At 42.2% G+C, this 18,023-nt stretch overlaps 1 protein-coding gene across 2 annotated transcripts in view; it reads right to left on the bottom strand.

Moving 5' to 3' along the window:
* ANXA13 (annexin A13) overlaps positions 1-6,709 on the bottom strand; it is a 59,235-nt gene extending 52,526 nt beyond the window's left edge. The window contains exons 1-2 of one of the 2 annotated variants that reach the window (XM_082721766.1): positions 6,612-6,661; positions 5,049-5,171 (exon numbers count right to left, since the gene is read on the bottom strand). In XM_082721766.1, the coding sequence (XP_082577892.1) occupies positions 5,049-5,171; positions 6,612-6,626 (138 nt within the window). In that variant the 5' untranslated portion in view covers positions 6,627-6,661. Of the gene's footprint in view, positions 1-5,048; positions 5,172-6,611 lie in introns of both variants that reach the window. The other variant, XM_082721767.1, reaches the window with a different exon arrangement.
* Between the last annotated feature and the right edge of the window lie 11,314 nt (positions 6,710-18,023).

Below are 18,023 nucleotides of genomic sequence, written 5' to 3'. Positions count from 1 at the left end.
AGCCTGCTTCCTCCTCTCTCTGCCTGCCTCTCTGCCTGCTTGTGATCTCTGTCTGTCAAATAAATAAATAAAATCTTTTAAAAAAATAAATAAAATGTCCATGCTACCCAGAACAATCTATACATTTGATGCAATCCCTATCAAAATACCGTTGACATTTTTCACAGAGCTGGGACAAATAATCCTAACATTTGTACGGAACTAGAAAAGACCCTTAATAGCCAGAGGAATATCAAAAAAGAAGACCAAAACTGATGGCATCACAATTTTGGACTTCAAGCTATGTTACAAAGCTGTAATCATCAAGACAGTATGGTACTGTCACAAAAGCAGACACATAAATCAATGGAACAGAACAGAGAACCCAGAAATGGACTCTCAATTCTATGGCCAAAAATCTTTGACAAAATAGGAAAGAATATCCGATGAAGGGTACCTGAGTTGGTTAAGTATCTGCCTTCAGCTCAGGTCATGATCCCAGGGTCCTGGAATTGAGCCCTGAATTGGCCTTGTTGCTCAGCAGGGAGGCTGCTTCTCCCTTTCCCCCCTACCTCTCGCCCCTGCATGTGCTCTCTCTCTTGCTATCTCTCTCTGTCGAATAAAAAAAAAAAATAGCCAATGGAAAAAAGACAGTCTCTTCAACCAATGATATTGGGAAAGTTGGACAGTTTCATGTAGAAGAATGAAATTGGACCATTTACTTACGCTATATACAAAGATAAACTCGAAATTGATGAAAGACCCAAATGTCAGACAGGAATTAATCAAAATTCTATAGGAGAACACACAACCTCTTTGACCTTGGCCACAGCAATTTCTTGCTAGACATTCCTCCAAAAGCAAGGGAAACAAAAGCATAAATGAACTATTGGTACCTCATTAAGATTAAAAAGCTTTTACAAAGGAAACAGTCAACAAAACTAAAGGCAACCTACAAATGGGAGAAGATATTTGCAAATGACATATCCGATAAAAGGCTAGTATCTAAGATCTATAAAGAACCTATCAAACTCAACACCCAAAAAACAAATACTTCAGTTAGGAAATGGGCAGAAGACATGAACAGACATTTCTCTAAAGAAGACATACAAATGGCCAACAGAGACATGAAAAATGCTCCACATCCTTTGGCATCAGGGAAATACAAATCAAAACCACAATGAGATACCACCTCATACCAGTCAGAATGGTTAAAATAAATGTCAGGCAGCAACAAATGTTGGTGAGGATACAGAGAAAGGGGAAACCTCTTACACTGTTGGTGGGAATGCAGCCTGATGCAGCCACTCTGGAAAAGAGTATGAAGGCTCCTCAAGAAGCTAAAAATAGAGCTACCCTATGACCCAGCAACTGCACTGCTAGGTATTTACCCCAAAGATACAAATGTAGTGATCTGAAGGGGCACGTGCATTCCAATGTTTATAGCAGCAATGTCCACAGTAGCCAAACTGTGGAAAGAGCCAAGATGTCCATTCACAGATAAATGGACAAAGATGTGGTTTATTTATTTATTTTTAAAAAAGATTTTATTTATTTGTTTATTTGACAGAGAGAGAGATCACAAGTAGGCAGAGAGGCAGGCAGAGAGAGAGGGGGAAGCAGGTTTCTCACTGAACAGAGAGCCCGACATGGGGCTCGATCCCAGGACCCTGAGACCATGACCTGAGCTGAAGGCAGAGACTTAACCCATGGAGCTGCCCAGGAGCCTCGAAGATGTGGTTTATATATACAATGGAATATTACTCAGCCATCAAAAGGATGGAATCTTACCATTTACATTGATGTGGACAGAACTGGAGGGTATTAGGCTGAGCAAAATAAGTCAGACAGAGAAAGACAGTTATCCTACGGTTTCATTCATATGTGGAGTATAAGCAACAGTGCAGAGGATCATAGGGGAAGGGAGGGAAAATGGAATGGGAGGAAGTCAGAGAGGGAGACTCTTAACTCTAGGAAACAAATGGAGGGTTGCTGGGGGGAGTTTGATGGGGGGGGGATGGGCTAACTGAATCATGGGCATGAAGGAGGGCACGTGATGTGACAAGCCGAGCACTGGGTGTCACACTGATGAGCCACAAGTCTACATCTGAAGCTAATGATGTATTATATGCTGGCTAACTGAATTTAAATAAAAAATAAAATAAAATACAGCCAACTCTGAATGGGAGGCTTGTTTTTAAATGAAAAAGGGATGCTTTAGTGCAAGTCCTATTTTGACATCAGAGGCCCATTTTGGTTCCTCCTATAGTCATCGTGGTGTTCTGAAGGACTAATTTTCTGGGGTAAATGATTTCCTGATGTAGAGGTAGGACTGCATGATCTAGGCTGGATTCTGCTTGGTTTCTTTCACTAATTATCTGGGGTTTGGGATACACTTTAAGGCCAGCTCTCAGTTAAAACCACTTTATCCCACATTCCCAGTCACATTTTACTTGCCTCCAGAGCCTCCCTTCTCTTCTCGGGCATCTGGACCGATTCCCACCTGTTGTTTGGCTCCTGGGTGTTCCTAATCCACCTGCGTCTGAGCTTGCCTGTTCCCCTCCCATAAGTCCCAAACTGTTTTCCATTTTAGACAAGATTTATGTTGGCTAAATATTGGCACAAGCAAGTCATAAATGTGGCATGTTCCCAAACACCGTGGCAGATCGCTGAGCAGATGTTCTAACATTGACAAGTTGTTTTTCACTTATGGGCACTTCCAAGGACACCTGCTTTCATCGGTGGTATGCTGATCTGCTCTTGGAAGAACAGTGTTATGCTCTAGTTCAGCGTTTCTCAAACTCAGCTGCACCTTTAGCACCACCTGGGGATCATCTGCAAATCCCAGTGCCCAGGCCAACCACCAGACCAGTTAATTCAGACTTGCTGGCTTCAGTGGTTTTTAAAACTCCGCAGGTGATTCCGATGTGCAGTCAAGTGTGAGAACTTGTTCCCTAGTTGCTTCTCAGACCGTCCTACGCTAAGAATCCCTGCAGGATCTTGCTAAAATGCGGATCCTTCGTGGGCCTGGGATTCTGCATTTCTAACAAACACCCAGGTAATACAGATGCTGTCTCTATTCCAGAAACCACACTTTGAAGGGCCAGGCGAGTTATTCCTAGTGCCTGTTTATCAGCCTTACAAATGATTTTCCAGAAACCAAAAGTCCTCTTGAGTTTGTGATTATTTCAACATTTGTCCACGGCTCCCCTGAATCTTGCTTTCTCCCTATTGCTCTGCCCATACTCTGTAGCCATACCCTAACAGCAAAGAGATTTCACTATTGATCTCAATTCTGGATTTTCCTCCAGATAGCGATTCTCCTGAAAACAACCCACGCAAGAGAACAGAGGAGCCCTTTCACTAAACCAAAGCAGATTTTCCCATGGAAAACCTTATTTTTAAATAATGTGATTTTCCAGAATCTTCCAAAAATAAGAGTTGGAAATCGTATTTTTCTGTTGATGCACAAAGCTCATTGAGCACACGTCCTCTAGGCTAAGCAAACTCTGGACATTGTGTGATTTAGCAAATGATAGGAACCCCTTACCCGGGTTAATAATGCTCCAAATAAGTTAGTCATAAGCACTATGTCTTCAGTTGAAAGAAACTATTAATGATAGCAACAGGACTGGGGGGAAGCACAAAATAAAAAAGTAATTTCCAGTTTTCCGAATTGGCTAGGAAAGCCTCTATACCACAGTTCCTTGGGAAATGTAGTTTCCTGACCAATATCCAACTGGCTTTGGAGTACTATCCGTCAAGAAATTGTCTGTGGATCCCAGTCCATGGACATATCCTTGGGAATTCATAACTTTCCTAGTAGGCTTTTAAGATCCATGTTTAGGTGCGCCTGGGTGGCTCAGTGGGTTAAGCCTCCACCTTCAGCTCAGGTCATGGTCTCAGAGTCCTGGGATCGAGCTCTGCATTGGACTTTCTGCTCAGCAGGGAGCCTGCTTCCCTCCTCCCCCCCACCTGCCCTCTGCCTACTTGTGATCTCTCTTTGCGTGTCAGATAAATAAGTTAAGATTAAAAAAAAAAAAAGACCTTATTAAAAAAATAAAATCTGTGTTTACTGCTAGCTGGTAATCACTTAAAAACTAATGTAAAGCATATTAAACGATCAGGATGACCAAGAGCAAGCACACAATTTCAACACTTATATTTGTGTTTCTATTTATGATTGTATATATGCCAGATAGCCGTAGTTTAATTGTTGCAAGCCAATGATGAAAGATTAGAGAACAGAGAGAGGTAGGTTTAATATAAAAATCATGCATGTTAGCCAAGAGAAGTCCCGATTGTTTTATAGGGAGTCTTACAAACACAAGCTTCTCAGTTTTGGATAGAGAAACATTACAGTAGAACTAAAAAGTCACACATCACGTCCTATTTTAGACATGCAGTAACGCAAAAGAAACCATATGATAGCCATTAGGGCCATTTTTTACACTGACTGTGGCCATTTAATCCCAGCAAGATGATATTATCTATTATGCTAAATCAATGGCATGCATTTATTTGCACCTTCTCAACTCGGATTCTACTAGTATTTAGTTTTATATATTTGTTTTGGTTGTGCAAAACAAACTTCAAAACCAGAAACATTAGAGGTCGAATTTTGTACATATTCAAGTTGTTTTCTAATGTAAATAACTGAAATCATTACCAGGATGATTTTTTGTTCTTTTAAGAAGACTTTGCATTTACTTATGTAGAAACACAGTCTTAGAACATATTCATTCCTTGTGCTATGTTAAATTCCATTCGCATTTTCTAAAATATCCTAGTGGCCATCTGTAGCATCACGCTCTCCTAAGGCATGATTAAGGGGACACTGCTGGGAACAGAAGCAGAGCTCCTAGACCACCTTTCTACTGCAGCTGCAAACACTGTAACAGACATTTTCCAGGGAAAGATTTCCCTGCTTGGGAGCTGTTGTCTGCTGATGACATCTGTGGGCTGGAGGATGGTGGAGGGTCCGATGGGACAAGTCACTGGTGAGTAAATACTGGGACCATGAGAGAGCCCAGTCATGCCTATGATTTGGAGGGAAAATAAGTGCTTACAGGCTGTTGGGCCTCTGGCTGTCCATGCCCTGATGGGTGGCTGAGAGGCTGCACGGCTGCCGAGGGTTGGCTGTCCCCTTTGGGCAACTGGTGACTGCTTTCTGAGAGGGAGTAAGACTGGCTCTGAGGATTCAAAAAAGAAATACATAAAAATGCTAGACCACTCACACAAGCCAGCTGCCCCATGGAGATGACACTCCAAAGATAAAAATCTCTTCCTAAACTGCTATGGCAGGGACCCTCTGCAGCTATCAGAAGTATCTTAAAAATAGGTTTTAGTACGTCTGAAAGATACCGAATGGCAGGCTCTTGGCTAGCAAAACAAGAAAAAAGAAAAAAAGAAATGTTATCTACAAAAGGTTTGAAATATGACACTCCCTGAAGAAGTTATTTGTAGGCTTGCAACCACCAAGTGCAGGTTTAATTTGTAGCAAAGGGAAAAAAGCTTATAAACAAAGTTTAAGTTTACAGAACATTCTGGAGTTTCATTCTCTTTGGTCCTAGTTTATATAGAATAAATCATTCTTGCCATGGGGAGCTAGAGTAGGTGCAGCCAGACCGTATTAAAATGCTTACTGCAACAGCTTTAGACACATATTTTTCAATATTAAAAAAAAAATCAAGATTTTTTTTTATCCTTAAATATACCATGATTTATATATATATATATATATATATTTTCTGATAAACTTCCACCAAAGTATCTTGGTTAAACTGTTCCCTAGACTTCCCACTGCAAGTCAACAAACTTATTTCCTTTTATTTCTTTTTTTTCCTTTAAATTATTTTTATTAACATATAATGTATTATTAGCCCCAAGGGTACAGGTCTGTGAATCATCAGGCTTACACGTTTCACAGCACTCACCATAGCCCATACTCTCCCCAATGTCCATCACCTCCTCCCCTCTCAAAAATTAAGATTTAAATCTGCCCTGCCTTGTGCCTACTCCAAATGGTAGTCTTCTAGTCAGTTTTTAGTCATTCATAGTTTATAGACACAGTATTCCACATGGGCCTAGACATTTCAGGAAAAAACCCCAAACCCCAAAGATTAAGTCCATTCCCCGGATAGCTGCAAATATCCGAATGTTTGATGCTTCTTAGAATACTGGAACATGTTCATCTTTCAGCCCACATTATATACAGCCTTGTAGGGATACTTTTACCTTGGCCTATGGCTGTTTACAACATGAACTGTCTTCCCCACAAAACTTAGGTGGGCATAGCTACGAGATTTTGTGTGACTTTGCCACAACTAACAGCTTTAGTCATATGGCCCACAAATCCATAATAACCATTTGCTCTGCGCCGGGTCCTGTTTACTGTCTCATTTTAAATACTTCTCTTTAGCCCCTCCTAAAAGATTTTTGACTAACGGAGAGAAAGTATATTGTAAGTGCATTTTAAAAGCATGGTATGCTGTTGTGAAAACCATCACACAATAAGGATTAATCACAATGATCAAGTATAGAAGTATCAATCATGATTTCTCAGTTTAAACTTCTCCACATGCTAACTACAACGAAAACTTTTTTGACTTCAAAAGGCAATAAATACTTACATGACGATTGCCCATTTTCGTTTTTCTAACACAGTTGTTCTGTATTTCATTAAGAGATGGGCTCTCATACAGGCCAAGTTTATAATAGTTTCAGTAATAGCTCTTGAGTTTAATGAGTAACTTTTGGCACGGAATTTGAATACGTCGTTGGGGATGGGTAGGGAGTGGCGAGTAGCTAAAAATGAGCTTAACCTTCCTAAACTGGCTTTCTAGGCTGTCTTTTCAAAATAAAGTATTTGTTAATACATCAAGGATAGACTTTTTAAAGTGAATAGTTTATTCTGAACTAAAATTGTCTCACTTCTGGATTCCTGAGTCACTATTTTTTAATTTTAGGTATTTATTTAAAATTTTATACCTTGTAGTAATAAAGGCATTTCCTAAACAAGACTGAAAATGATGTTTTACTAACATCGCTGTTAACTATTACACAGAATCCTTCTGAGGGTGACTTTGAGTGATGTCAACACCATATTTATAATCTGGCTAATTTTTTTTTTTTAAAGATTTTATTTATTTAACAGAGAGAGAGATCACAAGTAGGCAGAGAGACAGGCAGAGAGAGAGGAGGAAGCAGGCTCCCTGCTGAGCAAAGAGCCTGATGCGGGGGTTTGATCCCAGGACCCTGGGATCATGACCTGAGCTGAAGGCAGAGGCTTTAACCCACTGAGCCACCCAGGTGCCCCTATAATCTAGCTAATTTTTAATTGAAAAAGTAATATGTGTAGTTGGTAGTTTTTTGCTAATAGTGAAAAAGGGTACTGTGAAAAGTAAGCCTACTGACCTCCCCGGCCCCTCTCCCAGTGTTGTTGTTGTTGTTGTTTTAAGATTTTATTTATTTATTTGAGGGAGAGAGAGAGTGAGAGAGTGCATAAGAGCAGAGAAGGTCAGAAGGAGAAGCAGACTCCCCGTGGAGTTGGGAGCCTGATGCAGGACTCAAGCCCAGGACCATGGTCATGACCTGAGTTGAAGGTAGTTGCTTAACCAACTGAGTCACCCAGGCGCCCCGCTCGCTCTCAGTGGTTTTTGATGGTTTGCATAGAGAGCCATGGCGCCTGTCTCTCTTTCTCTGGCTCTGTTTGTCTCTTTCTCTCCCTTCCCTCCCTCCTTCTCTTCTTTCTCTGGCCTGTACTTTTTGTTTGTTTTGTTTTGTTTTATTATCAACAAATGGGTTTGTGCAATACATCCTAAGCTTTTATGCTTCATATACTAAAGAGATACATGGCACTGGCACATTGCTTTTCCAGTGGCCACATAGTAGTCTGCTATGAATATGAGCCAAACCTTCTATCATTAGTCCACGGTTCAAGGTCATTTAGGGTTTTGTTTTTGGGTTTGGTTTTTTTTTTTTTTTTTTGGCTTTTGTGGGACTATCTTCATTTATACATCTTTGCCTGCATGTGCGTGTTTATCTGCAAAATTAAAGTCTCAGGATGTAATTGCTGATCAAAGAGTATATGGTATGTGTTGTAAAGAGCACTGGGTGTCATGTAAGACTGATGAATCATAGTCCTGTACCCCTGAAACAAATAATACATTACAAGTTTATTAATTGAATTTAAATCTAAAAAATTAAAAAAAAGAATATATGCATTTAAAAGTCTGATAGCTGCACCTGCGTGGTTCAGTCAGTTAGGTTTTGCTCAGGTCATAATCCCAGGACCCTGAGATGGAGCCCCAGGTCAGGCTCCCTGCTGAGCAGCGAGCCTGCTTCTCCCTCTCCCTCTGTCTCTCCCCTTGCTCATGCACGTGCACGCTCTCTCTCAAATAAAGGAATAAAATCTTAAAAAAAAAAAATCTGATCGATCTTGCCCAGTGTTCTCTGCACAGACATCGAAATGCTGAACTAGTCCAAGTCCAGCTAACCCATGAGCCTGAATTTCTTTTCCTATTTATTTTTTTTCTGAGCCTGGCTTTCAAAAGGTGGGATGTATATCCCCCTACAACAATAGCCAGGGCTCATTTTTCTACATGCTGGCCACGCTAAATACTATGAGGGGTTTTCATTTCTGTCAATTTCAAAGATGAAAAATGGTTATCTCAATGTTTAATTTACATTTCTTTCCTTTGTTATTCTTAAAATTATATATCGCATCCCTTAAAGGTCATTTGCATGAGTCTTTCTGGGGTCTGCGTATGTCCTTTATTTTTAATTTGAGTTATTAGTCTCTTCATTGTTTATTTGTAACAACACTTTATAATAAGATCTATGCCTTTGTCAAATGTAACAATTATTCCCTCCCCCCCAATTTGTTGTTTGTCTTTAGCTTCTGTTTGAGTGTGTTCTGAGCTAGTATGTGTGAGTACAGAAAGTGTCAGTTTTTATGGATATATTGGCTTGCTTAGAAAAACATCTCTGGGGGCACCTGGGTAGCTCAGTGGGTTAAAGCCTCTGCCTTCCACTCAGATCATGATCCCGGGGTCCTAGGATCGAGCCCCACATTGGGCTCTCTGATCATCAGGGAGCCTGCTTTCCTCCCTCTCTCTGCGTACTTGTGATCTCTGTCTGTCAAATAAATAAAATCTTTAAAACAAACAAACAAAAAACCCCATCTCTGTATTAAGATGATTAAGACTTCTTATACATTTTCTTCAGGTTTTTTAATGGCTTCTTTTTTATTTTCATATTTTTAATTTTTCTTTTTAAAATTTTAAAGTGGGCTCTATGCCCAGCCTGGAGCACTGTGCAAGGCTTAAACCCACAAAACTGAGATCAAGAGCCCTGAGAACAAGAGTTGATGTTGAATGGACTGAGCAACCCAGGTGCCCCACAATGGCATATTAAAGGCATATCTCTTTGATCCATTTGGAATTGATTTGATGTAGAATAAGGAAGCAATGGTTTCAGCTTTAGTTTTGGTTATTCCATAGATCCTAGATAGTTAGTAAATAATTCATCTTTCCACATCTGGTCCAAGAATCCATCTTTATTTGCACTAATTCCCATGCAACAGAGTACTAAAATTCTCATGGGTTTATTAAATTCGGATTGCATATATTGGTTCTTTTGTTCTTTAACCTTTACCTGTTGAGTGCCTTGGGTTTGCTAATTGCTAGGACTACAACAATGAATAAGATAGATTCAAATGTCCTCTTCCTAGAATGTAGTCAAGTATGCCAGAAACAAACCAATGCAAATTGCTATATACCCTGTGAAGAAAACCAGCAGGGTGCTATGATAGAGATGAGTGTGTGTGTGTGTGTGTGTGTGTGTGTGTAATTTACTTTAAGCAGTGGTAAAACTCTTCAAGGAGATAACATTGAAGCTAGGAACTGAAGGATGAGAAAGAGCCCATCATTTCAAAAAATGAAATGTTCCAAATCCAATGCTCTTAGTTTGTCCTGAGGTTCAGAAATTGGAAACAACTTTGCTAACTGGAGGAAAAGGAAGATAGTTGAAGAGGTCGGAATATATTGTGTGCCAGGTGGGAGGATGGGTGCGGGGAGTCAACAAGACAAAACTCTCCTCCAGGAATTTGCAGTGGAATGGGGCTTGGGGGATGACAAGAAGACATAAATTAACAATTAATGCTTCGGCCACGCTCTATGATTTTGGCCTTTAACATCTAATTTGGGCTCTATAGGTCTCCACCACCTTCCCCCAGCCCCAGACTGCTCAGGGCCAAGTTCTCCTGCCCCACATCTGTGCTGGTTTGAATCCACCCTCTGTGTCAGTAACCCTCCCTAAAAGCCTTTATCAGGGATGTCTTCCTTCCTTTCCTACCCCAGGCTGTTGAAGCTCAAGGTTCAAGAGGATCAGGGCAATTCGATATGCAGTGATCCAAGTAGAGATAAGTTCTGTTCAAGGTTCACTGGAAATGCATACAGAAAAGATATAACTTATGGCTCCAGGGAGATGAGATAGAAAGCTTAGAAGCCAAGGGAGAAGTTGACATTCCTTTCTGTTTTTCTGGATCACCACCCCTATAAGTACCTCTTGGTAATTTCACTTTGCGTGTGATCAAGTTTGGCTCTGACTGGAACAGAGCTGTTTCTACTGTCACCTCCTTTCTGCTTCCCCAGCTGGATGGATCCATAGGAAAGGGGCTACAATAATTTCAAGCAATAGCAGTAAGAGGAAGGAAGGGGAATTCCTGGGACCCCAGGTCATTTCTGGGAGGCTGTCATGGTGGGGGGAAAGGAGAGGTAAGAAGAGGAAGCAGACATTTTAGGGGAGGGAGGACACAGAACAGTGAGAGGGGAGGGGGTTTTGTTATTATCATCTTCAATATTTAGTGATTCTAAATTTTTACAGGTGTTGCCTCATATTTTTCTCTACTAGGCTGGGCCTGTTTATTTATATCTCTTGGACTGTATGGTTCTCAAAGTGGTGATGGCAGCCAGAGTTCCAATTTCCTTCTAACCTTATGAGTCTCAAAAGCAAGTCATAACTTGATCTTGCTGAAGAGTCTCTTCCTTCTATACCACCCACCAAGGTGAAGTTTCTAACACTTCTGAAAAATGTCACTTATACATCTTTTATGGCTTGAATTGTATCCCCCAAAGGACAAGGACATGAGGTCCTAATCCTCAGTACCTGTAACTTGATTTGGAAATAGAGTCTTGGCTGATAACCAAGTTGAGTTGAGATCACTAAGATGGGCCAGAACCTATTATAACTGGTGTCCTTCTAAGAAGAGGAAAACAGCATGTGAAGACATTGGCTCACGGGGAGAAGGCCATGTGATGATGAAGGTTAATAACTCTTTCAAGGGCAGAGGCAGGCTTATTGCTTGAGAAGTCCCCACAGTGCCTTCATACCATGGCTACTTAATAAAAGTTGTTCCTCGACTAAGACAAAAAGATTGACATCTACAGGAAATGATTACAGTTGCTAACAACAGCTATATATCTATACTCCTATATGTTTCCAATAGTAAAAACCCTGAGAGTAACACATCATCTTACAAGCATAAAAAACAAAAAACAACTCACAGTCCAAAAAGCTTTCTTAACCCAGTGATTGGTTAACCAGTAGCTGTATGTTTGTCACACATAAGATACCATGCTGAGCTCAGGGCATGTAAAAAATCTAGGACATCACTCCTACCCTGCCGTGCTAGGTGTTTATGTTCCAGTTGGGGGAAAAAATCCATAGAAGACAAAACACTTTGATTTAGTATAACATTTCATGGCAGAAAAACCATAGCACTGGGAAAGCAAAGACCTGGGTTTTAGGCTGGTCTCTGCTACAACTTAGGAGTATGCTCATATTAGAAACACATTCTCTCCAGTTCTTGGGTTTCTGTTATGAAAAGGTAAGAGTTGAACTCCATCTCTACATTTACTTCCAGACATAAATACTATGAATAACTTGGATTTCGGAAGACATATTGGGTTCTAACAACCTGACCCCTAATCACTTAATCAAACAAGAAATTTATTGGCTTACATAATTGGAAGAGATGGTTAGCTTCAGGCATAGCAGGATCTAGCTACTCAAAATATATCTGCAGAATCCATGGTCTCTCTTAGTTCTTAGTTCTGCTTTCCCCCATCTCAAAGGTATCCCCCTTCTTAAGGGCAAGATGGCTGCTGGTGATTCCACATTTTCATCCTTACAATTCCAAAACTTGTGAAAAGAAAATGAGAGCTTTCCTTTCCTCCAAATCCAAATATACATCCTGATCTGAATCTCTGGTGGCAGTTGGGACTCATACTTTCTCTGAACTGGCCACTGTAGCTGGGGAAACATAGTGAAGACTGGATTTCATGTCACCTCTAGAGCTGAAAGGAGTCAAGTCCACCCAAACCATGTGGATGGTCTGAGAATGGGGGAAGGGGGACACCCAGAGAAAACTGGGATGCTTTTTTTTTTTTTTTAAGATTTTATTTATTTATTTAACAGAGAGAGAGAGAGAGAGAGAGATCACAAGTAGACAGAGAGGCAGGCAGAGAGAGAGGGAGGCAGGCTCCCTGCTGAGCAGAGAGCCCGATGCAGGGCTCGATCCCAGGACCCTGAGATCATGACCTGAGCTGAAGGCAGAAGCTTTAACCCACTGAGCCACCCAAGCACTCTTGGGATGCTTTTAATAAAAGAAGGGTGAGTGGATGGTAGGGTGGCCAAATAAGACATGTCCACTGCAGAGGGCAAAAGGAGCAGAATATGGGAAGTAAAAGGAGAGAATGAAAGGAAAAGGGGAGAAAGGTCCTGAGAATGGGAGGAGGAGGTGGAAACAGTAGTCCAGATTATTTTGAACCCACTAAGAGGATGAGAACTGACTTTGGAGCCACCAAAAAGAGGAGCAAAGTGCCCTTCCTCGGAGCTTTCCCTTCCGGTCCAGCTGGCTGTGCATCGCTGGGGGCCCCCTTCCTGTGGTTGGCCACTGCCACGGACACATTCAACCGCAGCTCATGCATCTGTGTAGCAGCCTCTTTCCAGTGGCTCCTTCCTGTGGGCTCTGTCCCAGGAGCTATCCCAGTGCCGGCTGGTGGGTAGGGCTTCACTGTCCACACTTCTGGGAAGATGAACCACCACTTTTGGCCTACACTGCAGGGTTCCAGATCCCAGCCGTCATCCATTAACACACACATCATTTGCTACATTCGGAGTGTTTTAACTCTGTGTTGAGCACCATGGGGCTGAAGAAAGGAAGATAAAAAATTGGGTGTTTGCCCTCCAAGAATGTAATGTTTCTTTGTAGGGAATAAGATATTAAAAAGAACAGTTGTCAGCCAGGATAAAATTGATGTATGAAATGGCTGCTATAGACTACATTATGGACTATTATAGACAAATACAGACTATGATAGGCTATTCTGTAACTAGGATGTTACAGAAGTTGGGAAAGAAGAAATGGTGGCCCAAAGGAATGAGGGAGGCTTCATGAGGGCCTGTGCCTAACTCTGGCAAGAATTGGAAGGGCAGTTAGGGGAAGGACACAGAGGAATTGGCACTGGAAGTGGTGACTGCCTTTAGGGAATGGACAGGGGAGAATGTATTGTGTTGAGCAGTGAGTGCAAGCTGAGGAGACCTGAAAAGGTAACTTAGATGGGGACGCCTGCTCTGGAATAGTGGCAAAGGGGAAGCTATGGAACAGAACTCAGGGTTTCAGGCGGGGGTGGCTGGCATCTTCAGCTACGGAGCGGTCTAGGCAGGAGCTACTCTAGGAGGGAATGTGGATGTTGAAGTGCCAGATCGCTCACAAATGAAGAGTTTAAAGGGCAGGAGAGGGAAGAGGTGCTGGGCTTCGCTGAGAAGTCAGGGATGGAGCCCTTCGGAGATCCACCCATGCAGAAGGATGACAGAGTCTTGAGATGTGTGCAGACAGAGGGAACAGAAAAAGACCATCCAGTAAGTCAAAAGGTTCCTCAGACAAAGTGATAAGTGGGGCACCTGGGTAGCTCAGTGGGTTAAAGCCTCTGTCTTCGGCTCAGGTCATGATCTCAGGGTCTTGGGATCAAGCCCTGCATTGGGCTCTCTGCTCAGCAGGGAGCCTGCTTTCTTTTCTCTCTCTCTCTTTCTCTCTCTCTCTCTCTGCCTGCCTCTCTGCCTACTTGTGATCTCTGCCTGTCAAATAAATAAATAAATAAATAATCTTAAAAAAGAAAAGAAAATGCACACGAGATACAACAAATGAGTGTGTGGCATCGCTGGACGCAGGCTACCTTGCGTGGGTCAGCCCTGACCTTACTACTTCCCTGCTTACACCTTCTCACCCCAGAATTGGACCTCCTGTGGACACCGAATGCCTCCTCTTCACCTCTGTCCCTCCGAGTCTTGTGTGGCACTTGTCCCAGGGGAATCACTGCAGCTGACTTACAATGTGTCTTTGTGGAGTGAGTGGCCAAGATCAATGAATTCTTTAGAAAGCTGCTTGTCATAGGTCAGATTTTGTGGTGACCATCTCCAAGGGATACAAAAATTTCTTGAGCAGGAATTTCGTTCATGTGACTTTTGGGTAAATAAATAATCTGGCTGGAAAATAGGTGTGTGCGTGCGTGTGTGTGTACACAGGTTTTTCTCACTTTCAGTCAATTCAGGGTAGGAAAGCTGAGATTCCCATCCAAAGATGAGCAAGGATGTGTACGTGAGTGATCCTGCAATTCTTAGATTGTTTCCCATTACCATTCTTTTAAGAAGATTCATTAGCATGTTTTAATCCACTATTTGCTTACTTGTTGAATATCTATGTGCCAGGTGCTCTGCTGGACACTGGGGAGTGGTGGTGACAGGACCAGCGTGGGCCCTGATGGAACTTACCTTCCACTGGAGAAACAGAAACAAGTACACAAAGACACAGACAACAGAGTGACAGGTTGCCAGGAGTGTGGTGCTGTGATGGGAATAAAGGGGGTGATAGGAAGGTAAGCAGGGGAGAGAGGCCAGGGGTGATGGGGCAGGAAGGGGCAGTCTGCGTGAGTGGGGGACCTAGGTGAAGCATTCGAAGAACTAGAGGAGGCAGTTTAGGGAGAGAAAGGAGGCCCCCAGGTAGAGAGTCTGTAGTACATTTGAATGGCAGAAAAGATGACTGCTGAAGGGTGGGGGAGAGTGGGAAGCTAGTCGGTGGGGGAAGCAGATTCAGCTGAGCCTTGGAGGCTATCAGGGGAGGGGGTGAGGGTGGGGTCCGGAGGATATTCGTAGCGAACTGTAAAATCACCAAAGAATTTTAGATGACAGCATATCAGGCTCTGAGTTAGTATTTCAAAGATCACCTAACCGTGTGGGCTATGACGGACTTGACCAGACAGAGCAGAAGAAAAGAAATGGCTGAGAGTCTTTCCCAGTGGAGCAGGTGGTGGGGGGCAGGTGGCTTGGATGCAAATGTGGGGTTTAGAGATTTGGAAGTAGAGCCTAGAGGACTTGTTGGCAGGGTGACTTGTGGTTGGAGTGCAAAAGAGAATCAGGGGTGTCTCTTTCAGACTTGAGACGAACTCTTGGGTGGGGCGCCAATCACTAAAGGAGCAGGAGGCGATCTGGGAGCGGTGGGAGCAGGAGTTTTGGCTCGGATCTTGTTAGTATGTGGTGCTTATTAGCCGCCCGCATGGAGCAGTTGGGTGTGTATGCATGATGCCTGCGTTAGAGGCACCTTTGGAGTCATGCGCACACATGTAAGTCATGAGCCCGGTGGAGATTCCCAGGAGAGAGCGTGAGGATGGAGAAGGGAGGAGAAGAGCAGGCTCAGGACGGAGGCTCAGGTGACCAACACTTACCTACCGGGCAGAGAAAGGGAGGGGATTCAGCAAGGGAGACAGAAGGAGCCGAGAGTAAGAGCAGAGCAAAGTGGGAAGAACGGGATGTCTAGAAAAGCAAGAGGGTGTTTCAAGAAGGAACGTGCTTAACTATGCTGACTGCACCTGAGAGAAATATGAAGCAAACCAAGTGTCTAAAATATATTTTACTTGTACAGCTTAACCATACAGGTTTTCAGGAATATACAAACCACATGAACAGAAACAATCTCTTCTTGGATAGTTTTATTTTTTGATGACCAATTAAGGATAAATTCCCTCTTTTTAAAAAAGATTTTATTTATTTTTTTGACACACAGAGAGATCACAAGTAGGCAGAGAGGGCAGGCACAGAGAGAGAGGGGGAAGCAGGCTCCCTGCTGAGCAGAGAGCCCGATGTGGGGTTCCATCCCAGAATCCTGAGATCATGACCTTAGCTGAAGGCAGAGGCTTGATCCACTGAGCCACCAGGTGCCCCAATGATAAATTCTTTAAAAAAAAAATTCTTATTTAATTAAAGTTTTAAAAGATTAGTGGGGCGCCTGGGTGGCTCCGTGGGTTGGAGCCTCTGCGTTTGGCTCAGGTCGTGATCCCAGGGTACTGGGATCAAGCCCCGCGTCGGGCTCTCTGCTCAGTGGGGAGCCTTCTTCCTCCTCTCTCTCTGCCTACCTCTCTGCCTACTTGTGATTTCTGTCTGTCAAATAAATAAATAAAATCTTTAAAAAAATTAATTTTTTAAAGATTAGCAAATTTAATTTGATTTGTGTAAAGAGATTTGATTCTAATCAGAGTTGGCCTGGTTGGGTTGAGGTACAGCTGGTAGATGCTCACAATGTCACTCCAAAAACACCGAGGTCTCCTTGGCCACATCACCCACAAGGCACCGGACCCTGTCCTTCTTCTCTGTAATGAGCTGATGACCGGAAAGTCCTTTTGTCTTTCTGGGCTTCCATTTTTGTAGTTGTGAAGCAAGGGGGTTAGACCAGTACCTTGTAAAGTCCTTCCATCTTAAGTCTACTTTGATTCTGAGATTCTAACCAGGCCCATTCATTTAGTCCTTTCTTACTAAAACGAATGAACCTCAACAAAAATTGTTTTGTTGCTGTTCCCAAAATTTGCTAATTTGTTAGCATCGCCAGTGTTAATGGACAAAAGAGTATTTTTATTTCTGACTTTTTATTTCATGATTCTGAGCAAAGCCATATCTGTAGCAAGATGCAAGATCTGCATTTTCAGAGTCTTGTTGCTTTATGGCATCTTAAAGCCTGTTCCATGTTAGAAATCAGATTTGACTTTATAAGGTCAATGACTAAGATACCCAAGATAAGAACTCCTTGCCTTCCACACTCCTGCCCCCATTTTGGCTCTATTTTGCTGGGTGACTTCAAGACCTGAACTTCTTATAAAGAATGTGCATATGGAAAGTTATTTGTTCTGAGACCCTTTGCTCTCTCACGGGGCACAACATGGGTGGGCTCCCCCCAGGAGTTTTATAAACTTTATTTGATGACATACACATGGCAAAATGTAGACTACTGCAGTTCCATAAAAAATCATTTTTTAGCCCACGTTTCAGATCTCCTGAATATTTCTGAATTATCTTTAAATAAAGGCTGTAGAAAATTGTGATATAAGTCATATATAACGATAATGGATAAATAATTAATAGAACAGGAAGCTAATAACTCACTTGCTGACTAATATGCCATAGAAAACGTCATTGCCAAAGGGTGAAATGATAAAGGTTATGCTTCACTTTTTAATGGATAACTAAGGCTTCCTAACTGTTCCTGAGAGTCAAGACTACTTTTAGAGATAGAATTCTCAAAGTAACAAGGGAGTCAAGGAATTTATTATAAGGAATTTACTTAGTAATTAGGCACAGAGACTTATTTTATTTACTTACCATAATTTATTTATTTTTTTAAAAGGTCTTTTAAAAAAAGATTTTATTTACTTATTTGTCAGAGAGAGAGAGAGAACACAAGCAGGCAGAGTGGCAGGTAGAGACAGAGAGAGAAGCAGGCTCCCCGCTGAGCAAGGAGCCCGATGTGGGACTCGATCCCAGGATCCTGGGATCATGACTTGAGCCAAAGGCACTGGCTTAACCAACACCCAGGTGTTCCATAGCATAATTTATTTTTTAAAATTCCCCCTTTTCATTCTACTCATGTTTATTAGCCCCCTGAGAAGAGTGAGTTGAAATTTTGCATTTCACTTCTGGGGTACATGTTAAGTGGC

This window comes from Mustela nivalis (genome assembly GCF_964662115.1).
Source record: "Mustela nivalis genome assembly, chromosome: 2".
Taxonomy (NCBI): domain Eukaryota; kingdom Metazoa; phylum Chordata; class Mammalia; order Carnivora; family Mustelidae; genus Mustela; species Mustela nivalis.
This window is presented reverse-complemented; position numbering and strand designations above follow the sequence as displayed.